The 25,733-nt window shown below is 34.1% G+C and overlaps 1 protein-coding gene across 18 annotated transcripts in view; it reads right to left on the bottom strand.

The window, feature by feature from the left end:
* The window catches only part of LOC101889073 (polypyrimidine tract-binding protein 2-like), a 420,192-nt gene that overhangs the window by 4,008 nt on the left and 390,451 nt on the right, over positions 1–25,733 (bottom strand). For all 18 annotated transcript variants that reach the window (XM_059119292.1, XM_059119290.1, XM_059119297.1 and 15 more), the window contains one exon: positions 9,926–10,018. In XM_059119292.1, coding sequence (XP_058975275.1) covers positions 9,926–10,018 — 93 coding nt within the window. The remainder of the gene's footprint in view (positions 1–9,925; positions 10,019–25,733) is intronic.

Here is a 25,733-nt window from a genome sequence, read left to right as displayed (position 1 = left end):
GTTGTTTTATTAAAATACAACAACAAAAACGAAACGAAGGACCATTTCTCGGCAAAATGTCTCTGTATTTTCACTGCAAAAAAAGGCAAGGCAAGCAAAAACAATTTAAATTTTCTTTCAAAGTAATTTTCAGGGTTATCGCATTAAATAAAGTGTAAATGAGTTGTCGGTTGGTAGTTGTCCTTTTCTTTGGGCATTTATTTGCACAATATTTATGTCAGAAAGAACGAAGGCCACAAAAGGGAAGAGGGGAGGTGGTGGATGCGGAGGGTAGGGGAGCAGACTCCCTCAACATACAATACACCATACTACGTATTTTGGTATATAAAATTGAAATAAATGGAAAAAGAAATGCGATATTATGTGACCGACACTACCTACCGACATTGACTACTAATGTGCCACAAGGGTAGTGAAATAATGTTTATCCTTTTCAGTGGCAGGTCCCAAAGCTTACCTTTGCAAGAAACAAACCAAAAAAAAAAAATGAAATGGAAAATGGGCGAAAAAATGGCACATGCCGGCATAAAGCCGTTTTCGTAGTCACACATGGAAAATGTGCTCTAGAGGAGGGGTGGGGGTGCAAAAAAAGAGGCTGGGAGGTTGGTGTTTGGCAGTTGCATTTTTAATAGAGCTGTAAAACATAGTCAGGCTGACAGACTGTAGCAGTTGTAATACATACAAATGTATTGTGTCCGTATATTTGTTGCAAAAAAAAAAAAAAAAATGTAATCTCTGAATGAATTCTTGTGTGACTATCGAACAGGTAAAAGAATACAATAAATGTGTTTCGTTTTTTTTTTTCTTTTGTACCTTGGTGTGCATCTGTGTGTGTTTTGTCTGTAATAAACTATGTTCTACAACATCATACATTATTGTACATATTATATGTTGGGACCTACTGCAAATGACTGAGCGAACCAGCCAGCCAGCCAGCGAGCGGGTGAGTGAGTGTACTCTCAATACAAATGTAGCTTTTTATTGCATATTCTCATAAAATATTAACAAATTCATTTGTTACATCAACGAAATGGCAAAAATTGTATCCAGCCAGCGTGGGGAGTGTGAGAGAGAGAAAGAGATGCTAGCCATGCTATAAAAACATATGTGTGTGTGTGTTGTGTACTGCCATAGTTTAAAGGCAAGACACATACGTTTTATACGCCATTACAAAGGGTAATACCTTTATGTTTTTGGTGTTTTCTTTTATATGTAAGTATGTGTTGTTGTTGTTGCCACAACAATACAAAAGAAGGAAACTACAATTGTTGAAGCGGTGTAATAAAAACAAACATAAGATTGACAGAAAAAAACGGAAACAAAGGGATATAAAAACAATACTGAAAACACCAAACAAAAAGAATAAAAAATTCTTGATGTGAAAAAGAAAATCACGAACAACTTGTAAAAATTGTTTATAGAAGTAAAGGTAAAAACTTTTTTCTCAAAGATCCAACAAAGTGACCATTACTGCGACTAAACTTTAAACGGATTTTTTGTTCTAAAGTTTATTGCAAAAAAAAAAAAAAAAAAAAAAATATGTTCTTAATATCCGTAAGCATAGCCTAAAGTTTGGAAAAAAATTAAAAAAAATCGACGCTTATTGTACCCTCCACCACAGTATGTAGAGTATATTAAGTTTTTCATTTGGTTTGTAACACCTCGAAATGTACATTTTAGACCCCACAAAGTATATACAGGGTTGCCCATATTCGACGGACCCATCTGGCAACGCCATAACTTTTGACAGAGATGTCACATCGCTTAATGACATACCGCGTTTGAAGCGTCAGTCCAAGCAGATTTTTACCATGAACCAATATAAGCCACGCGAGCGCTCTAAAATTTACATTCAACAGAAGAAATCCATTGTGAAAACTCAACGTGCTTTAAAACATTAAAAAATGTGAGAAGTGCGCCTTCTAAGAAAACCATTATGCGTTTATTCGACTGGTAGGGCTCTTTCTAATCCGAAGAGGCCATATAAAAATCGAACAAGGCGGTCGGCCGAGAATATCGCTGCCGTACGAGCCAGTGTTGAGAGTTCCCCAAGAACATCCCAAAAACGCCGTTCTCAGCAGTTGGGCATGACTCGGTCCACTTTACAACGGATTATTCGCATTGATTTGCATTTGTTCCCGTACAAAATTCAATTGACGCAAAGAATGTTACCTGCGGACAAGCCTCGTCAATTGGAATGGGCCCAAAGGGCCCAAAGGCCCGTCGAATATGCGCAACCCTGTATATTCTTGATCAGCATAAAATTATATGTCGTCTGTGTAAATCATTCTAGCTTCCGAACGAATTGAAGTAGATTGATAAAATTTTACTCAAATGTATGTTATGTCTGCAGGACTTTTGGTATTGAAAATGGGCCATCATGTAGGTCCACGTTTTGGTACAGCCGCCATATAACGGTACCTTCCGATATTCGTTATTTTGATGATTTTAGCGACAATATTCATCGGAATCGTTTCAAATTTGGTATTCAAAGTTCGAAATGGATACTACAGCCTAATGTAGAAAATTGTCTGTGCAGGTTGGTTCACGTCTTCGTATAGCCCCCACTTTAACGGTTCCTCCCGATATTCGGTACTTTGTTGATTTTAGCGACATGATTCAACGGAATTCTTTCAAACTTGGTATTTGATGTTCATAACGGATGCAACAGTCTATGACAGGAGATTTTCTGTGCAGGTTCACGTCTTCGTATAACCCCCATATAACGGTATCTTCCGATATTCGGTATTTTAATGACATTAGCTATAATATTCACCGATTTTTTTTAAGTTTCGCATTCGAATATTGTAATGGATTATGACAAAAGTTATCTATGCAGGTCAATGTCGTCGTATAGACCCTCACATAATAACAACATTCGGTATTTTTAAGATTTTAATAGAATTTTTAACGGATGTCGAAAAATCTTTTTTAAAGTTTACATCGCAAAGTAACTCAAAACTTTTACTCTGTTGGCCCTTGACAAAATAATTCATAAAAACCCACAATTATTACAATGTTAGTCCATGAGGAAATATTGTTTTTTTGAATCGACGATTAGAATAATGTTTCTAGAATTCCCTCCACCCTTGTATTTCTGGACAAATATTTTTCTTAAAATGCCCTTTTGTAACGCTGCAAGTCCTACATTTTTAGTACAAGAAAACTCTGTTAGCCCTTGAACAAATATTTAAAAAAACCAGAATATTTATAATAACCTGCGCTTGAAGCTTCGCTAGTCTCTAACTCTTGACAAAATAATTCTTAAAAATCCACGATTATTATAATGTTGGTCATTGAGGATTTTTTTTTTAAATATCGACGATTAAAATAATATTTCTAGAATTCCCACCACCCTTGTATTTCTGGACAAATATTTTTCTTAAAATACCCTTTTGTAAGGCTGCACGTCCTATATTTTTAGCACTAGAAAAAAATTTAAATTCTGTTAGCACTTGAACAAATAATCAAAAAAAAAAAAAAAATCAGGATATTTATAATAATCTGAGTATGAAGCTTCGCTAGTCAATGGAAAATATTTTTACCTCTTCTGGTCGTTGGCATAGTGATTATAAGACTCTTTATGTATTCTTATTTGAAGCCATGTAAGTCCTGCAAAATTCTCTTTCTCAAATCCTCAAAATCCAAAAATATTTAATAAAAATCTGAGTTTCCTGGATAATGGAAAAATGTGTTTTAAGATTTAGGTTGGTGTCTCTGGTTGAACCTAAAACTAAAGTTAAGATAGTTCTTAAAAAACCACTATAAAAAAGGTCGTGCCAGTTCTTAAAATATATATTTATAAAATCCAAAATTACAGCTCTGTTTGGTCCTTGAAGAATCTCTTTAAAATTTCCATTGTTTAGTTCAAAAGGATTACAGATCTCTTAAGAAATTCTTTAGACCCCAATAAATATTTTTATTATTTCAAGGTTTTAGTACTGAAAGCCCATAACAAATCCGTTTGAAGTTCCATATTTATAGATTAAGGTTTAATTTACACTTTCCCGTTTGTAGATCTATTAATACTTGAATACGTTGTTTGTAAAAAAGGTCACATTTGTAAGAATTAGCATTTATAACACGGCCCAATAAAAACTTTTCTTTGATGTTAAGTCTGAAAAATATTTGAAATATTGTTCTTAAAAAATATTTAAAAACTGAAATTTTAAAATAAATTAAAAAGTGCATCTCACAATCCCACTGTCCCTGCCAAACTGAACAACAAATTGCCACACAAGTTCTCATAAATGCTGTCTGTTATTAAGGATTTGGGATTTAGGTTTCAAAACATTGCAACATAAGAAGAACAAAAATATTATTATTTTACCTAGAAATTATTTTACAAAAATATTTGCAATAATATTTAATGAAGTCTGGGAGGACATCAATACACATACATATACAGACAGCCACACCAACAAGTAAGAATAATACCATAATATTTTTCACACAAACAAACAGAGGCTAAAGACTATGGTAAATATTTTCATTTGCAGGATATATAATGAAATTATCGTGTGTTTGGTACAAAAATTATCACATGTCAAGCACAAAAGGACAGATACTGTTCAGAATATCCCTCTATCTCTCTCTCTCTCTCTGTCTCTCAATGGCAGTGTTTAAAATCCTTATTTTTGTGGCAACTAAGGTCAATATGTTTCAAATCTCAAAAGTATTTCAATTTCAATAATATTCCGAAGAGGGTCGAAAAGTATTTCTATTTGGAGAAAAGTATTTCTATTTCTAATCGCTTTGAAATTGTTGAATATATGAAATAGGTTTTGATAATATGTGATATTGTCTGGTGTTTGTGGAAAATGAAATATTTGAATGACCCTTGGGTTCGTTTTGCTTTATAAAGGCTGTTTCAATTGCAGGGAAATGAAAAAGAAAGAGACCACAACGAGCTTTGTAAGTGAACAAACAGTTCATTTTGTGGTCAGGAAAATGGCAATAAATCAATTTCTAACTTTCAAAAAAAAAAAAAAAAATAATAATAATAATAATAAAAAAATAAAAAACATTAATTTCGGCCGGGCCGAACTTTGAATACTCTCCACCATAAGGTAAATGAAACATTTGACCTACAAATACCAATTTTTAGACATATTCTTGGGAAAATTTGGCAAAATTCATCAAAATACTGAATGTCGGGAGGTACCGCTATATGGGGCTATACAAAAACTTGTACCTATACATACAATATTTCGCCACCGGAGCTAGAACCAATTATGTAGTGGCAAAAATCATCAAAATACCGAATATCGGGAGGTACCGTTATAGGGGGAATACATCAAGGTGTGGACCTATACGTACAATGTTTCGCCACATGAACTAGGACCCATTATGACCTACAAATACCAATTTTCAGACAAATCCGTGAAAAAATGTGGCAAAACTCATCAAAAATCCGATTTTCGGGAGGTACCGTTATATGGGGACTATACCAAAACGTGGATCGATATATTTCATTTTCAATACTAACCGTCCTAGACACAATACAAATCGTTCTGCTAAATTTTGAAGCTCTATTTCAAATAACTTGGACTGTATCGTGATTTCAACAGACATACAGACAGACAGACGGACATCGTTAAATTGACATAGAATTTTATGCTGATTATGAATATATATACTTTATGGGGTCTACGACAAATGTTTAGGGATGTTACAAACGGAATAAAAAAGTTAATATACCCTCCTTTTCAAGGTGGAGGGTATAAAAAGGAATTTCCTTCGTTCCTGCGTCACCCAAATAAGTAGTTTATATTAGTACAGCCTCTAACAATTGTTTTAACTCAATAATATCTAAAAACAATATTAGAATCCCGTGAAGAAGAAAATCCAATATTCTAACAACATGATATCATCATCAACAACATCATCATTAAGGGTTTATTTACTTTTGGCTCACACCATGAACCATCACCGTCACCGCAATGATATGCCACCACAATAACGAACGAACAACTGTTGACAGTGTGAAGTTGATGATAGAACAACACACAGCAAACAAACAGTTTGTGGTGATATATATTTAACAAATGTATTAAAGCCACATGTCATCAACGACGACGACGACGACAACACTTCTACCCCAAAATGGGCATCCTTTACCAAAACGCATTTTGAAACCCACACAGATACACAGCATGGATGCAGTATTGGTGGATTACATTCTGCATACATGGTGGCTTGCTGGCTCCTCTCTGTGCCAGAATAAATAACAGCAACAATTGTGACAACACATGTTATTCCATTACCACACGTGGTGTTGAAGGATAGTTTAACTATAGTTTTAGTTTAGAATGCTGCTACACCAACACCAACACCAAATGCAGTCACCAAACATTTTAAGTGAATTGGAGAGAGAACGAGCACGGAGGAGTCTTTGTTAGCTGTATTCGCGGCATTGCGACTTTTGTCACACATTTACACTTTGGGTTATTTATTGGTGTAAACCTGAAAGCTTCATAAATATTCAAGTGAAGTGGTGATAAATTTTGGAATTCAGTATTTCCATACATATTGTCAAGAAAATATTTTCGAAATCAAAGATTCGACGGACTTTTAAAAAATATGATGCGTTTTGAAAGTTATTTTTAAAACAAATATTTTGAAAAAATCGAATATCTAGGTTGTGGAAAATTTTAAGTGAATTTCATATCGCAATATTCCATTCGGCAAATATTGAAAAATGAGCTTGGGGTAAAGCCATTGAAATTCCAAAAAGTGCAAGAACTTACACCGCAACTGAAAGAAAATAGACTCAAACGAGCTAAAGAGTTGCTTTGCTTGGACGAGAGGGGTGAACTGTCGAATTTGGTTTTCTCCGATGAGAAAACATTCGTTGTCCAGCAGTTTGTAAACAAACAAAATGATCGTGTTTACTTGCCAAAGGGTTCAGCTGAAAATGTGCACATTTGGTTGGCTACCAGAAGTCAAGCGCCGACCATGGTGATGGTGTGGGCCGCCATAATAGCCGATGGTCGCTCCCCGCTTTTATTAATCGACCGTGGTGTCAGAATAAATGCCGAACATTATAGCGAAAATATTCTGAAGGGTGTATTGAAGCATTGGGCACGCAAGTATTTTGGCTACAGACCTTGGACATTTCAACAGGACTCAGCATCGCACTAAGCACGCGCCACCCAAGAATGGTTACAAAATGAAGTTCCTCGCTTTATTTCCTGCGCAAATTTCCGGATATCAATCCGTAGGACTATTGTGTCTGGAGTGTTTTGGAAAGCAAGGTTGACACTAAAAAATACCAAAGTGTCGATCACCTCAAGCAAGCGCTTCACCGGGAATGGGCCAACTTACCGCAGAGCAATATTCGGGCAGCGTTTGACGGTTTCATTGGACGTCTGAAGGCCATAATTCGTGCCAAAGGGGACCAATTCGAACAAATCTAAACTTATTCTAAAATTTGATGATTTTTTCCGACAGTTTTTTTTTATCTCAGCCTGTATATGGGAGCCAAAGCTTTATCTGAACCGATTTTCACCAAAATTTGAAGCACTTGCTTTTAAGTTCAATTTCGAAGGAAGTGCCTAAATTCAGTCCATTTAGGGGGGATATTACCCATTTGGTGCTCAATAAACCTTATATCGGATAAAGATATATACGGGAGTTATATATTTTAATCTGATCCGATCTCGATGAAATTTGAAAGAGGTATTTTTGAGTTTCATAAGTTATATGGTAGTAAATTATATCACTCTTGTGGAGTGCGTATTACGTATGTGAGAGACTTCAAACCCCAAATCGGATGAAACATATATATGCGCGCTATAGCTATATCTTGATACATTTGCTTCTAGACTGAATTCGGTCGGATGTTCCAAAATTCTGTTTGTTTGAACTGATATTGGCCATTTGGTGCACAATTAACTCGGTTGAAGCTATTTCTAAATTTGAACCGATTCGCACTAATTTCAATAGGGTTCGTCCTTGGGCCAAACAAATATTGTTTGGAAAATTCCATCTCAATCGGATAAAAAATGCGAACTGCATTTTCCTTACAAAAAACAAAAAAAAAAAAAAAAAAAAAAGACAGACTGACATGCATAAATCGACTCAGAAAGTGATTCAATGAAGATCATCAAAACGAACTATGGGTCTAACTAGCTTCATTCTCTATGTTACAAACAAATGCACAAAGACATACAACCCTACTACAGTGGTACAAAATGGATCAAGTCAGTACAATTTTTTGTATAGAACCTATAGAAGGGTGAACCCCGATTTTAGGCAATGTTACATTTTCCTAATATATTCCATTCAGACATCGGGAGCACCAATTGAAACGTTGTTGCGAAAAGTATAACACGTCCTAACGTATAACACGTCCTAAGAAGCCACGTTAAAGCCCCCACTACAGCTGTCTTCATTACAAGTAAGATATTTTACCAAGATGTTGGATGTTTGAGAAAGAATTCCTTTCGCAAGATATCAATAAGGTACAATATTACCATTTAATTTAGCCATATTTGTGATTCACCTAAGTGGTAGAGGGGCTATTAGAAAGACTACAAAATTTGATTTAAAAAAAAATCCGTACAAGGACCTCCAGATTTACTATTTGGGATTTTTTTTAATGCTTCTCACCCTGCGCCTTGTGAATATTCTATTCAAGGGAATTTAGAGTTAAAATGGTGTTTTTCTGAAAATAGTTTTTTTTTTTAAATACCGTCAACGCTACAATTTGTAATTTTTTTGGAAATACTTAACCAAGGACTATATATTATATAGAAAATATCTTAGTACAAAACCCTGATTTTAACAAGAAAAACATGATGATGCATACTTTTAGGCGTAATAGTATTATAAGACCATGTGATGTATTCATAATATATGCGGCTTGAACCTAATATAAATATTTCTTTAGTAGACAACTCAAAAAAGAAAGATAGTTTAATTTGTTTTGAAATTTGCCCGATTATCTTGTCATAATGAAAAAAGTTGTTATCCCTAACCATACATCATTATTATTATCTACATCATGTGTACAAAAGTCCTGGAAGATTTAATATACTTGGCCAAAACAAAAAAGAAAATATAACAACAATATTTTAAAATAAATCTCAGTTTTAAACCTCAAAAACTCATCAACAATAAGGATATGGACATGCATTGCACAGCACTTCACACACACTCACAATAACATATTTCAACTGCAAATGTATGCAATAATAACAGGACAAATTGCTGGTTTCTCTCCATGGGTGGCTCTGTTGTCTTTTTGTTTCATATTAAAGATTTACAGTAGGTTCTATATAAATGGAAAATAACTAGTAACTTGGCCAAAATAAAAACTACAGAAGGATAAGGACGAAGAATTCATGAAAATCGATTTTGCACCCGGACCTCAGGTTGTCAATGTAAATTATACAGAGCTGACAGAAAAAAAACTTTTTTTTCTTGTAAAAAAACTAAACGTTTAATAATTTTTTTTATTAGAATATGAGTTGCATAATTGACAAATTAAAGTATTCTAGCTTTTTCTCCTCTTAATCTCTGCAGTTTTTCTTTTTAATTTCGAACTGATTGCATCCAAACCGTAGTCAACTGTATGAATAAAATGATGAATTAATCTACTAACCACAAACATATGAATGTGACATTCACATAAAATATGTACATGTGAACGTATATCATCTCCCTTACGCATATATATGTATGTATATTATAAAAGAGAATATATAATGGCTGAATTCTCCTCAAAAAAATAAGGAGAAAAAACAATTACCACACATTTGTGTATGAATGTTGTAATCAATATTTATTAATTGTACAACAATATTAATAGAGTTGTCTTTTTGTTATAATTGAAATTGACACTTGTGTGTTTTTTTTTGTGGGAATGATGAGGGTGAAGGGGAGCACAGGTGGTTTAAAATTATTCGTTATATGAACTTACCCAAATAAGCTTGTTGTGGTTCGGCCATTTGTATGAGAGCTGAATCCTTTTTATTATATAGTATCTTTACACGTTGCACATCGCCATAAACACCTGTATTTGAGAAAAAAAAAAAAAAAAAAAAAAAAAAAAACAGATATAGAAAAAAGAGAAAAGTCAAAAATGAAATTTGATATTGTTATAAGAGTTATAATTTAATGAAATTTATGTGATTTAATATAACAAAATAAATTTCATAATGAATTAAAAAGAAGCTACTAAAATTGAAATAATCTAAAAAAATTAATAATTATATTAAAAAGAAACTATTAAAATTTGTTATCAATTAATCTGCAGAGAAGAAACGGAAAGATTATTGGTTTCAATTTTCTTCAATTAACTAAAACTTTTTTACAAAGAAAAGACGTCTCAACGCCATATAAATGGGTTTCCTTCAATATAAAATTACTTTAAAGACTTTCTATATTAATTCTCCTTAAAAGTTACTTTGCAGCAATATAAACGTTTCAGAAGATTTTTACTTCCACAGAAGATGCTTACAAATGTATTCATTCAATGTGATATATAAAGAACGGCTCGTCTAACAGAATGAACATATCAAAATCCTCCTTTCGAAAAGATCTTTTGAAAAATCCATTTTAGGACAATGCCAGTTGGAAGGCTCTCTCTTTTGTAAGAATGTATCTGTATGTATCTGTATCCCAACAATTTAGTGCATACTTTTCGGCGAAATTGTAAAGAACGTAACAAGGAATAACAAATACGATCTGCAATGATTCTTTTTTATGAAATATGGATAAAAAATTAAGGGTTTTATAGATAGACATCATAAAGGTGACATTCAGACCTATATAACGTACATTTCCGAAAAAATTTTTAGTAAACATTTTAGAGGTTGTACGAAAATTGCAAAAAAAATTGTGCCTATTTTTAGGAGCAATAATAGAAAAAATGTTAATTTAGTTTTGAAGTCTTCAAACTTTTTTCTATTTTTCACATAAAAATTTAAACGTTTCATATTTAGCCCATATTATGTCTCCTTTGAAAAGGTATATTAACATTGTCTTTTTATGATACAAAACGTTTTGAAAAAGAGCTTCTATTTTAAATTTTATAATATATGTGGGTGAGATGAAAAAACTGCAACCAACTTCAGACTGCTGTCATTTCTAAGCCACTCGTCCGACAGCTGTTAAAATTTTTCCAGTGACAGCTCATTATATTGTTTATATTTTGGTGAGAATTTTCCAGAAAAAAAAAATTATTCGTGATGGAATTCAAGCGTTTCTTCATATTTGGCTGGAAAACCACAAGTGGCTATAGTTAGGGGACTCCTGCATTTAAATGTGAATAAATCTTTTGTGTCTCGTATCATCGCTCGTTACCGTGATACTTGTAGCGACGTAAGAAAACAAAAACATCAGCAAAAATGGTTCGATAAGTAAAGAAGCGACTTGATCGAAACCCGCATCGCAGTGGCCGGAAAATGGCTCGTGAGCTGAACATATCGCAATATTCCATTCGGCAAATACATTGAAAAATGAGCTCGGGGTAGAGCCATTGAAATTCCAAAAAGTGCAAGAACTTACACCGCAACAGAAAGAAAATAGACTCAAAAGAGCTAAAGAGTTACAGCTTCGGTTGGCCACCACAGAACTCAAGCGGCGGCCATGGCGATGATGTGGGACGCCATAACAGGCGACGGTCGTTCTGGCATTAGAATAAATGCCGAATATTATCGCGAAAATATTCTGGAGGGGGTATTAAAGCCTTGGGCACGCAAACAATTTGGCCGCAGACCGTGGGCATTTCAACAGGATTCAACACCATCGCACTCAGCTCGCGCCATGGAATGGTTATAAAATGAGGCCCCTTGTTTCATTCCCAGCACATAATGGCCACCAAAATTTCCGGAAACCAATCCGTTGAATTATTGTCCCTGGAGTATTATGGAAAGCAAGGTTGGCACTTAAAAATTCCAAAATGTCGATTACCACAAGCAAGCACTTCGCCGGGAATGGACCAAAATAAAGCAGAGCAACATTCGCGTAGCGTGTGACGGTTTCATTAGCCGTTTGAAGGCCATAATACATGCCAAAGGTGACTGATTCGAACAAATCTTAACTTATTCTAAAACTTAATGCTATTTTCGACATTCAATAAAATTTTAAAAAATGTAAAAATTATGCCGTTGATTTTGTTGCAGTTTTTTTTTATCTCACCCTGTAGAGTGTTTAACATCTAGAGGAATGATTAGAACTGCATAGAACCCATTCGTTTATAACAAAAAAGTTTAAAAACTGACAAGGTTTCAACATTTTACTTCGAGGAGGCTTAAGAGAATAAAATACAATTATAGTTCGACCCATTGCTCAGAGTGTCTAAAATAACGAAACTTTAGCTAATTTCCTTCAGTTTCCTCAATTGTTGTTAAAAACACAATTTTATTTAAAAAAAAAATATCTAAACTTAAATTTCACATAACCTGTCAAGGCTATTTAAATAACTTGGAGGTAAAGGATACAGCAATCAAAAAAGAAAAAATATATATATCAAAAACCGTTTTAACCTCAGCCTCTCTGGAAAATTACGTTTTGGTTTTCTTGTTCTTTGCCTTCATTGCTCTCTCTCTCTGACATTCATTCACTGCATAAAATGTGCAGAATTTATGATTTGCTTCTTATTTGCTTTAAAAAAATTGTTGTTGTTGCTGCTGTGGTCGTCATTTGTAATGATGAGGGTGGTAGATGTAGGCAGGATAAGTCCAAGTGCTTGGACTCACCTTCGCGTTTTGTTTTTTTGAGTGCAGAAATTTATTGATGGTAATAAGTTGCGCGTGGTTGCAGCAAGTTGGGTGAAACGGGTGTGGTGGGTGGCTCGGTTTGTTTGGCCCAGTTTTATGTTAAATAGTCCAGAGTCAGTGCAACTGTATTTTATTGTTTTACTTTTAACAACACAAACTTTCTTTCATAGCCGAAGCTTGTCAAAAAAAAAAAAAAAAACCCTTGACCACATCCGCACAAAATATTGATGCAACGGCAGAAGCATCATACAACGGAAGTTCCATGATGCCAACGACGATGATGATGAAAATTCACCACCACCATCTCTCTTCCTTTCTGCCGACCAACCAACCAACCAAGTCCATTTACCTGGCCACTGTTAAATTATTGATTTTACCGCTTTTCTGCATTAAGAAATCCATTTAAAAAGCAAAAGGAGCAGCTTGTGAAGGAGTATAGATTAAACATAAATTGTATCCTAGATATAAACTTAACATGCCATAGTCGTAAAAATTGCTAAAAGTTTTCGGGAGAAGAATGTCAGAATACGAACATGTTAAGAACTATATATTTTACTGGTCGAGATGCAGCAGCAACAGCAAACGGTAGGAGAAAGGTGGGAGTTGGGGGGCAGGAGAAGTGGACATAGCATAGACCTTTATATGATGAAAACATGTTGCTGTTGCTTTTGTGTTGAGAATATCGAACACAAATTGGCCCCCAAGCACCATGGCCAATGGCTTAAAGTGCAAATTGTGGCCATTTGATGCTATCAATGGTGCCGTTGCACTCACTTCTACCAACAAACCGACTACCAACTTCATTCTTATCAAGGGAATTTTTGTTTTGGGCATAACTTCGATTGCAGTACATTGCAAAAAAGAGTTAAGCAAGTCGGCCAGGTAGCCAAGCAGACATCTAAGGAAAATCTCTAGAAACAAATTGCCAGAATATTTACAATCAAATAAACTGAATTGCAAATTTAAAACAAACAAAATACAAGTCATGAAATAGAAAGAAAATAGATGTAGAAACCGTAACAAGTCGGAAACTTACATGGCATTACTAAAACTAAAACGTCAATACCCTCTTCCATTCCAATGGACAGGGAAAAAATTACAATTGCAGTTGGGAATAGGAGATGGATGGGGCACAGTGTTCCAAGTTCAGCATCGAGACTGATTTATGATCACTAAGGTCGTATTTCCACACAAGAACTCTGGAGGAAATGGCAGAATCAGAATTATCAGAATTATGCAGAATCACTATTCCAATTTTGTTGAGGAATCATAGACAGGTGGAGAAATGGTTTTAGAGCTAAATACAATTTTCCATTGTAGAAGCATTTCATTCATGAAATATCTTCCTAAAGTTAAACGAGGCCAGTTAGAATCGTTCTTAAATATTTCTACAACTACAGCCGACTTTTAGGTAAGCTACCGGAAAATATCTTATCCAGTTAATAGAATATTTAATTATTTTTCGAAACCCGTTTGAAAGGTCTTAAGTGCATAGATAGAGAATGTGGATGGAAAATCTTTAGAAAAGTCCATTTACATAGATTACCACTATAAATAGGTCTTTCCTTTTAAAGAAAACCTTAAAGCGAATACTTTTTAAAAGGGATTTCAAAAATATTGCCCAATTTTAGGCGAGATCACAGTAAAAATATGATTCGATCATAGATTGTACAATAATATACAATTTTCTATCGAATTTTCAATTTTTTTAGTCTGGTTAAAGAATATATTTATGCGAATAAAATGTAAATTACGAGGTCTGTTTTGAAAGGAGGGCATTGGTAAAAACTTTACAACAAATACTATGCATGCCATATATGAACAAAAAATTACAGTATACTTTTAGGGGACACCATAAAAACATATAATCTAAACCGCTTAAAGCACTTTTGCAATATTTTTTTTAACAATTTCAAAATATCATGCATTTTGAAAAATTGTTATTTTGAGACTGCCAAGGATGTTATCGTTATATTTTACGAATACTTAATAATAATAAACAATGTTTTTTATAGTATTGCTATAAATATATATATTTTTTTACTTTTTAAGAAAATTTTCTCCAGGACTGTTTTTTTTTTCCGAAGACATTGATTTTGTATTTTTATACCCTCCACCATTCTATGGAGGGTATATTAACTTTGTCATTCCGTTTTTAACTCCTCGAAATATTGATAATAGATCCTACAAAGTATATATATTCTGGATCAGCGTAAAATTCCAAGACGATCTATCGATGTCGGTCTGTCTGTTGTATTCGTGCTATCTTTCGAACAAATTGAGATAGAAGGCTAAAATTATGCAAGTCCACGTCTTCGTATAGCACCCATATAACGGTACGTCCCGATAGTGGGGTATTTTGACGATTTCAGGAACATTATTCACCGGAATCGTTTCAATTTCGTATTGAAAGATCTTAATGGGTACTACAACATATGGCAAAAAATTTCGTATGCAGGTCCACGTCTTCGTGTAGCCCCCATATGACGCACCTCCCGATACTCCGAATTTTCGTATAACAAATTTCGCATTAGAAGTTCGTAATGGACACTACAGCCTATGACAAAAAATTTCGTATTCCGGTCCACGTCTAAGTATAGTCTCCATATAACGGTTTTAATTTAAGTAGTTTTCGGATTTTTTTTTTTAAATTTTTCAAGTTCCTTCAAAATGGTGGAGGATATTAAAAGTTCGGCCCGGCCGAACTTACCTGTTTTTTTGCTTGTTTGAACTATCCGTTCTAGATTTACCAAGGATAAAATGGCCTTTTGTCTGGAACTGCCAAGGATATCTTTGTCAGTTTAAGGAGTAAGAAGGATCAAATTTCATTTATACAAACATATTTTAGGGATATTTTTCCAGGAACTATGGTAGATAGTGAATTTTAGAAATATGTTGTAAGGATTTTCAGATATAAATCGTGTTTTTTAAATATTTCTGAAAAGACTTAAAGCAGTATTTAAGCATGTTTTCTCAAGGCTATAATTTCTGATTGTTTAGGAATATTTTCTTATGGCCTACAAGGACACCGTAATTTTTTAAATATTTTTTTCAAAGTCCGAGAGAAGACGTTGATTTTGTATTTTTTAAACTATCCTCTCTAAATTTACCAAGGATATAATGGCCTTTTGTCTGAAAGTGCCAAGGTTATCATAGTCATTTTGAGGAGTATGAAGGATCAAATTTCATTTATATAAACATATTTTAAAGATATTTTTCCAAGAACTATGGTAGATGGTGGATTTTAGAAATATGTTGTAAGGATTATTTTATAATATAATTATTAATTTAATTATACTTTATTTAATTTATTATTTAATTCATGTTTAAAAAGCAATAATTCTGATTTTTAAAAGAATTTTTTAAAATAGTCCCAATTTTATTGTGGTAGATTGTTTCAAAGGATTAGCATGGGATTTATGTTGGATTTTATATGAATATTTTCTTAAGGACTACAAAGGTATAAGGATACTCTAATTTATAGAAAATATGCAATTTGAAATTTCTGAGGTATTCGGATTTCGCATGGGTTTTATCATTGCTACTATTTCACTTTCCAAACACTGTAAACTGAAAAACGTATAATCCCATTCAACTCCATCTTAGGTAAAATCTACGACTCTAAACATCCACATGCGGAAATTGCAACAAAAAAAAAAAAAAAAAAAAAAAAAAAAATAATAATAATAAAAACTAAAAAACGTACTCCCCTCCAATGCACTTCTAATATCAATAAAATATTTGTAGCAGAGTTGTTCCCAAAATAAAAAAACAAATCCATTACTTTTAAGTCCGAAAAATCCGTCGGGCATAAATTATTGGCAACAATAACTCTTGACACGACGGAAAACAGGTTACAGCTTGTTTGTTTTCCAACCAACCACAAATAAATTGCAATTGCATTAAATTTCGAAAGAAAACTCTACTCCCCTCTAAAAAATACAAAATAAATTTGACTATTCAAGGAAAAGAAAAAAAAAAATTGAAATAGCGAAGGAACTTCACCTTCCCTCCAAAAGACCTTGCTAGCTTTCCTCAAGTGCTTATCATCAGCAAATAAATATCGAAGCATTCAATAGTAAACTATTGACGTTTTGTTAGTGGAAACCATATTCTGATAATTTATTGGCATACAGAAAAACGAAAAAAAGAAAAAATAAACCTCCCACAATAAAATGCCTTTTGGCCATGTATTGACGATGATGATGACGACGACAACGACATTGAATGAATATCCTCTATTGGATTCTACTTCATGTTCAGTTTGAAAATCTATTCTCCAGAGTCACATTAGAATGCAAGGCAATGGCTGAGAAGAGGATGATGATGATGATGTGTTCTATGGTGAATACTCTGCAGTCGAAGAGCAACCAACAACCAATTTGTTGCTAAATATTGAGGGAATGTAAAAAAAGTGTTGCCGGATAAGTCGAATCAATTCGACCATTTCTTTTTTTTTTAATTTTGAAATAATTTAAATAATAACTTTGAAATGCATTGTCAAGTGAGATTTATTTTGATTAAATAAATTTTTGGGATTTTTAAAACTACAGGTCAAATATTAAAATGTTTCATACTTTTGGGAATATTTAAGGGCTAAAAATTTAAAATTTTTAAAAAATTGCGTGAATCAGTAGTTCTAATAGTTTCAAGAATTACAAAACCGAAGAATTAAAGGTTGAGGCTAATTTCAATCAATCGTAAGGCATATTAAAAATACAGTGTGAAATAATAAAAACTGCAACGAAGTCAAACGCCATAATTTTTACTTTTTTTAATTTTATTTAATGAAAGCAAAAAATGTCGGAAATAGCATAAAATTTTAGAAAAATTTTAGATTTGTTCGAATTGGTCACCTTTGATACGAATCATGAAATTCAAAGGCCAATGAAACCGTCACACGCTGCCGGAATGATGCTCTACGGTATTTTGGCTCAATCTCGGCGGAGCGCTCGATTGCAGTGATCGACACTTTGGTATTTTTTAGTGCCAACCTTGCTTTCCAAAATATCGGGATATTTTGGTGGCCATTTTGCGCTGGAAATGAAGCGAGGAACCTCATTTGGCAACCATTCTTGGGTGGAGCGTGCTGAGTGCGATGGTGCTGAGTCCTGTTGGAATGTCTAAGGTTTGCGTGCCCAAGGCTTTTATACACCCTCCAGAATATTTTAGCGATAATATTCGACATTTATTCTGATGCCACGGTCGATCAATACTAGCGGAGAACGGCTATCGGCTGTCATGGCGGCCCACACCATCACCATGTTCGGCGCTTGAGTTCTGGCGGCCAGCCGAACATTTTCAGCTGACCTCTTTGTCAAGTAAACACGATCATTTTGTTTGTTTACAAACTGCTGGACAACGAATGTTTTCTCATCGGAGAAAACCAAATTCGACAGTTCACCACTTTCGACCAAGCGAAGCAACTCTTTAGCTCTTTCGAGTCTATTTTCTTTCTATCGCGGTGTAAGTTCTTACATTTTTTGGAATTTCAATGGCTTTACCCCGACCTAATTTTTTCAATATTTGCCAAATGGAATATTGCGATATGTTCAGCTCACGAGTAATTTTTCGGCCACTGCGACGGCTTCAATGGCTTTACCCCGACCTAATTTTTCAATATTTGCCAAATGGATATTGCGATATGTTCAGCTCACGAGTCATTTTTCGGCCACTGCGACGGGGGTTTCAATCAAGTAGCTTCTTTACTTTTCGAACCATTTCTGCTGATATTGCTGTTTTCTTCCGTCCATTTCTTTGACGTTGGGCTACGCTACCAGTATCATGGTAACGAGCAATGGTACGAGAAACAAAAAATTTATTCACATTTAAATGCTAGAGTGCTCTAACGATAGCCATTTAATCACCTTTAAGTGCTAGAGTGCTCTAAAGATAGCAACTTGTGGTTTTCCACCCAAAGATAATTATCACGCTTGAATTCCATCACAAATAGCTTTTTTTTGGAAAATTCTCGCCAAAATGGTTTTGTACGCTTGAAAACAATTAAATGAGCTGACACTGGGTTAATTTTAACAGCTGTCGGACGAGTGGCGTGGAAATGACAGCAGTCTGAAATTGGTTGCAATTTTGTCATCTCACCGTGCATTGTCAACCTTAAAATATTGCATACTTTTAGGATATATTAAAACTACCCGAAATCTGAAACGTACTGAAATCTATTCACGTGACTGCCGAAATAAAAAATAGGGATCAGTTTATTCATATTTAAGGACCAAAATTACGATTTCTTTTCTTAAAATTACGAGGTTTTTCTTATTAATGTTCAGTTAATCATTTTCACATAATGGATATTTGTATTAAATATTGCCTACTTTTAGCATAGAAAATAGCCATTAAATTTAAAATCGATTATATTCAAATAAATATTTTGTGAATCAAGTTTAATTTCAATATTTAGGTATGACAAATAAACAACCCTGGTAACCTCGTTGCTGATTTCTTAACCGCTTGTTAGCTGTTAAAACATACATTTTGTTCCCAGTGGCTGATACTCCTCTTATATTTCCAAGACTTCCCAAAGTTTTATTTTCTCCCATCAACGAGGATGTACGAAGATTTTTATGTTCCCAACCATTATTGAAAACTTTAGGGGGAGCGGAAAACAAGAAAACAAAACATTAAATTGAGTGCAAATTTCCTTTTCATTGCTTAGATATATGTATACATCCAACCCCATGCAACACATACACACACGACTTCGTCAACATTATTGCATGCCAAACAAATTTGTACACATAGTCGCGCAAGGGTGGCTAAAAAGAATCGTGTCGTATATGTGTGTGTGTACACATAAAAGAAAAACTACAAATATTGAGGAAAATTATGCAGGTTATGTACGCCAATATCGTCGATTGATTTTACAAATATTTAAAAGGGGAAAAAATAATACGTGGAGAATAGTGGTGGCTGGAGATACGAATTTTGTATTAAATTGAAATAAATCATTTCTATGGCAGTAGCGGCATTTGAAATTGAGAACCATAAGTGAATTGAATGTACTTGACGCTCCTATTTTGTCTTTGGAGGAAAAAAAAACTGAGGGCAGATATGTTATAATAAAAACGTAGGAGAAAAATGAATGAGAAAAGAGAAGGTACGATTTGATAATTTAAAAAAAAAAGATTTTGGTTTTCTAGTAACTGCAGGTCATATATGAATAGGTACAATTGGGCGCCACCACAGAAGCCGAATAACCCATGGCATGGTAATGCACATAAGCTAAATTTTGCATTACTAGAGGGTTGAATATGGATTGGTAGTTGATTTGTTAGTTGCTACGGCTCCCAAAAATTTGTAAGGTGATGTGGTTTTTTTATTTTTTTATGGTAGAAAATTTGGATAATGAAAAATGGTTAATCTTTAAAACCATTGATTGGATCCAGATTTTGAATTTATTTCAAGAAATCAAAATACAAAAAATTTACAAAATCGAACAAAAATGTACGGTTCGTCTTTGAATATAAAAAATAGAGCCGAATAATAACCCATTGCAAATTAATGTAAACATAATACTTTTGCATACCGGAAGGTAGATTATCAGGGTCTACATCTTATAATGGATAAGTAGACGGATATTTAAACGGTCACGACTGTCAAAAATTGCCACGGAAATTCAATATTTGCTAAAAGGAATTTTTGCTGGGCCTTTTTTCAGCAACAAAAGGTTTCCAAAAAAATCTCTCACGAATGAAATACTTTTCAAGGTCTTCTAAAAATCTCAGGGCAATCTTTCCTGGACACAGGGTCTCTTAAAGAAATAATAAGTGTTTACTGATAAAATATCTTCCATTGCTGGGATATTATCTGTGTGTTTTCTATGATAAGGAGGATTTCATTGGATCATTTTTGGACTAAATATTTTTCAAATGTTTTCTTTCTTTACATGTTTACACAGATTCTAGAATCGATAATCAACAGTATTTCGATTTTTTCCTGTTAAAAATATTTTAATTTAATTTATTTTTTTTAATTTTAACTTAACTACTCAAAATAAAATCTAAAAAGCTACCCAAAATTTAAAAAGTAAAAAATTTGATTAAACTGTTTATAGAGGGGTTTCAGTGGACCAGATCAAAAAAACGTCAGTGAATAAAAATAGCTAGTCACATTTCCGAGAATAAACTCGAATTAAAATAAAATCTAAAAAATATCGAAAAATTTAAAAAATCACAAGTTGGATTAAATTGTTTGAAGAGGGTTTTCAGTGGACCAGATCAAAAATCTTCATTGAATAAAATCAATAATCTGATTTCCGACAGATCTAAGAAAGGGTTCATTGGGGAGGATTCCCTCAGTTACCTATCTGTGAAATTCTTTCTAGCTGTTTTAGGCCTTTAAAAAATCAAAATCAGAATTTTATCTTAAGTTTTAGTTTGACTGTAATTTAAGATTGTATTGATAAATTATTCCGATTCTTAGCTTACCTTCAAGATAGAAATCCTAAAATCCATAATCTCCCTTTAGAGGAATTTACAAAAAGTTTTTTTTTTCTAGAAGCCTGCTTATATTTGGAAACATGACACACCCATACCTTTAAAAATGTTGAATCAAAAATATGGCAAAAAATCTTTTGTGTCTCGTACCATCGCTCGTTACTACCAGTAGCGTAGCCCGACATCAAGGAAGTGGACGGAAGAAAACAGCAACATCAGCAGAAATGGTTCGAAAAGTAAAGATCGAAACTTGATCGAAACCCGCGTCGCAGTGGCCGAAAAATGACTCGTGAGCTAAACATATCACAATATTCCATTCGACAAATATTGAAAACTATGATCGGGGTAAAGCCATTGAAATTTCAAAAAGTGCAAGAACTTACAACGCAACAGAAAGAAAATAGACTTAAAAGAGCTAAAGAGTTGCTTCGCTTGGTCGAAAGTGGTGAAATGCCGAATTTGGTTTTCTCCGATGAGAAAGCATTCGTTGTCCAGCAGTTTGTAAACAAACAAAATGATCGTGTCTACTTGCCAAAGAGGTCAGCTGAAAATGTGTAACTTCGGTTGACCACCAGAACTTAAGCGCCGGCCATGGTGATGGTGTAGGCCGCCATAACAGCCGATGGTCGTTCTCCGCTCATATTAATCGACCGTGGCATCAGAATAAATGCCGAATATTATCGCGAAAATATTCTGGAGGGTGTATTAAAGCCTTGGACATTTCAACAGAACTCAGCACCGTCGCACCCATGAATGGTTACAAAATGAGGTTCCTCGATTCATTTCCAGCGCACAATGGCCACCAAAATCTAGGGATATCAAACCGTTGGACTATTGTGTCGGGAGTATTTTGGAAAGCAATGTTGGCACTTAAAAAATACCAAAGTGTCGAGCACCTCAAGCAAGCGCTTCTCCGGGAATGGGCCAAAATACCGCAGAGCAACATTCAGGCAGCGTGTGACGGTTTCATTGGCCGTTTGAAATCCATAATTCGTGCCAAAGGTAACCAATTCGAACAACCCTAAACTTATCCTAAAATTTGATGCTATTTCCGAAATTTTTTGCTTCCATTCAATAAAATTAAAAGAGAAAAAATGTAAAAATTATGTCAAACGCCAGTTTGCAGTTTTTTTTTCATCTCACCCTGTATATCTCTCAAAAATAATTAATGAAAAAAAACTCGATATTAGTAATTACTTCCGAGAAACAACAACGAGGGACCCTCTCAAGAATTTTTTAGAAGCCTCTTTATTCTACAACACCCTTGCCTAGATCAATTGTTCTCCATTTGTTCAAATATTTTAATCTATTTTTTTTGGTACGTTATGTACGTTTAGTAACGAGTCACATCAATATTTCGCAAAATGGGTGATAAAAGATATTACAATTTTGATCAGTAAAGATGAAATTTGATCCACTCCAAAAAAAAAAAAAAAAAAAAAAAAAACATTTCCCATTTTCAATTCATGCAATTACTAAAAAAATTAGAAATAACTGGCTTAACTAATAAACCAAAAAAAAAAAAAAAAAAAAATAAGTAATTCAACACTCGCACAAAGCTTCAAGTTATATTGAATTTTATTTCGAACAATCAAAGAAAAAATAAAATAAAATAAAAAATCTAATTACAGTTTGAAAAAACATTTTTTTTCAACTTTACTGCAATAAACTTTGTTAAATTGCATTGGCAATAAAATAACACACACACACAACAACAAAATCCGTAGTTTGTTCTCTAATTCACATTATCACTAAATTTCTTTTTTTTTTTACTGTTGTTGTTGTTGCATTGCTACAGCTTGTCTAGATAAAGTAATTTAAAACTATTAACAATTTATATTTTACAATTCAAGGGTGTTTTAATCTATGCACTTAAAATCCCTTAACTAAGCACATGTTATAAAACTATAATCAACTAGTAAAAACTACAAAAACACACACACACATAGAGATACTGAAAATAACAACAAATGGTGGAGATGTTTATTGTTTGCAAAACAATTGTTTTATACATATACATACTCGTATATAAAAATGCTAGAGAGATAGGATATTGCCATTCTCATATCCTTTTAAGCGGTAGTTATCCGAACTATTTGAAAATGTTCTCGTTGTTGTTGCTGCTGCTGCTGTTGTTGTCGTCCAACAAGTTGCTATGTTTGCAGAAGAACAAAAACAACAATAAACAGACATTACCAGCAACCGTGCATGAATGCATGCAGTCATTATTTGAGAGTTAAAAGTTAAACAAGCGAACAACAACAAAACAGCCAGTCAACCAACCAGCCAGCATCCAAAGCAAATACTTGGCACAAATCGCCCAAAAGATAAAAATGCTTTAACTAATTTCTTTTTTTTTATTCTATACACAGACACACACATTTACATACAGATTACTTGTAGATATGTAGTTTATGTGAATGTGTGAGAGTTTGAGTATGTATTTGTAAATTAAGTTAAAACTGTTGTAAAACAAATACTTGAAGCTTTAGACGTTCGTTATGTTTATCACAACTGTGTATGGTAGAGGGAGAGTATTTTACATTTGTATTGGCTTGGACTTAACTTTCATATTAAAGAATCGGAATCAGTGGATACGGCGTTATATAAGCCCGATCGAAGTTCTTTTTTGGCAAGATAGAAAATCTTTAGACATTGCTCATAGAGTCCGTTCCACAAAAAAAAAAAAAAAAAAAGCGTTGCTTTTGATTTCTGGAGTTGCACTAAGTAAAAATCCAGTAGACCATAAAACGATGGTGAAAATCGAGACCACCAATTTTGAGGAAACGGAGCTATCTACTAGCTCTACCAGTCGAGGTTTGCAAATACATACACATACACTCAGCACGCGCCACCCAAGAACGCTTACCAAATGAGGTTCCTCGCTTCATTTTCAGCGCACAATGGCCACCAAAATCTCCAGATACCAATCCGTTGGACTATTGTGTCTGGAGTATTTTGGAAAGCAAGGCTCTAAAGGCTCTAAAAAAACCAAATTGTCGATCACCACAAGCAAGCGCTTCGCCGGGATTGGGCCAAAATACCGCAGAGCAACATTCGGGCAGCGGGTGAGGGTTTCATTGGCCCTTTGAAGGCCATATTTCGTGCCAATGGCAGTTTTTTTTTATCTCTCCCTGTATGTTGTTATGATATAATAACAACAGAGGTATTTTCACAGGGTTGCCATATTTTTATACCCTCCACATTAGCTTTGTCATTCCGTTTGTAACATCCTTAAATATTCGTCGTAGACTCCATAATGAATATATTTTCATAATCAGCATAAAATTCTAAGTCGATTTAACGATGTCCGTCTGTCTGTCTGTCTGTTGAAATCACGATACAGCCCACATTATCTGACGTAGAGTGCCAAAATTTAGCAGAGCAATTTGTATTGTGTCTAGGATGGTTGGTATTGAAAATGAGATACATCAGTCCACGTTCTGGTATAGTCCCCATAAAACGGTACCTCCCGATATTCGGTATTTTGATGATTTATGCCACATTTTTTCACGGATTTGTCTGAAAATTGGTATTTGTAGGTCATAACGGGTCCCTGTGTGTGTGGCAAAAAGCATTGCATGTATAGGTCCACGTTTTGGTATAGCCCCCATATAAAGGTACCTCCCGATAATCGGTATTTTATTTTTTTGCCACATTTTTTCACGGATTTGTCTAAAAATTGGTATTTGTTGGTCATAATGGGTTCCAGCTCCGGTAACGAAACATTGCATGTATGGGTCCATGATTTGGTATAGCCCCCATATAACCGTACCTCCCGATATTCGGTATTTTGATAGCTTTTTCCCCCTTTTTTACCCAATTTTGTCTGAAAATTGGTATTTGTGGGTCATAATGGGTGCTAGTTCGTGTGGCGAAACATTGTATGTATAGGTCCACGTTTTGATATAGTTCCCATATAACAGTACCTCCCAATATTCGGTATTTTTATGATTTTTGACACATTTTTTAAAGAATTTCTCTGAAAATTGGTAGTTGTAGATCATAATGGGTCCCAGTTCGTGTGGCGAGTCATTGTAATTATAGGTCCACGTTTTGGTATAGGCCCCATATAACGGTATCTCCCGATATTCGGTAATTTGATGATTTTTGCCACATTTTTTCACAGATTTGTCTGAAAATTGGTATTTGTAGGTCATAACGGGTTCTAGCTCCTTTGGCGAAACATTGTATGTGTAGGTCCCCGATTTGGTATAGCCCCCACATAACGATACCTCCCGATATTCGGCATTTTATTGGTTTTTGCCACATTTCTTTTAATGTTTCCTTTACCCTTAGGTGGAGGGTATTAAAATTTTGGCCATGCCGAACTTTATGTTTTTTTGCTCTGTCTTGTTCTATTTTTGTACTTCTATTTCTTTTCTTAGGTTGTAGTACCCACTACAAACTTCGAATACGAAATTTGAAATAATTCGGGTAAATGAAGTTGCTAAAATCATCGAAATACCGAATGTCGGGAGATACCGTTATATGGGGACTATACGAAGACATGTACCCACTACAAACTTCGAATACAAAATTTGAAACAATT

Source organism: Musca domestica, unplaced genomic scaffold, assembly GCF_030504385.1.
Source record: "Musca domestica strain aabys unplaced genomic scaffold, Musca_domestica.polishedcontigs.V.1.1 1, whole genome shotgun sequence".
NCBI lineage: Eukaryota > Metazoa > Arthropoda > Insecta > Diptera > Muscidae > Musca > Musca domestica.
Note: the sequence above shows the minus strand (reverse complement) of the source record. Positions and strands in the feature narration are given on the sequence as shown.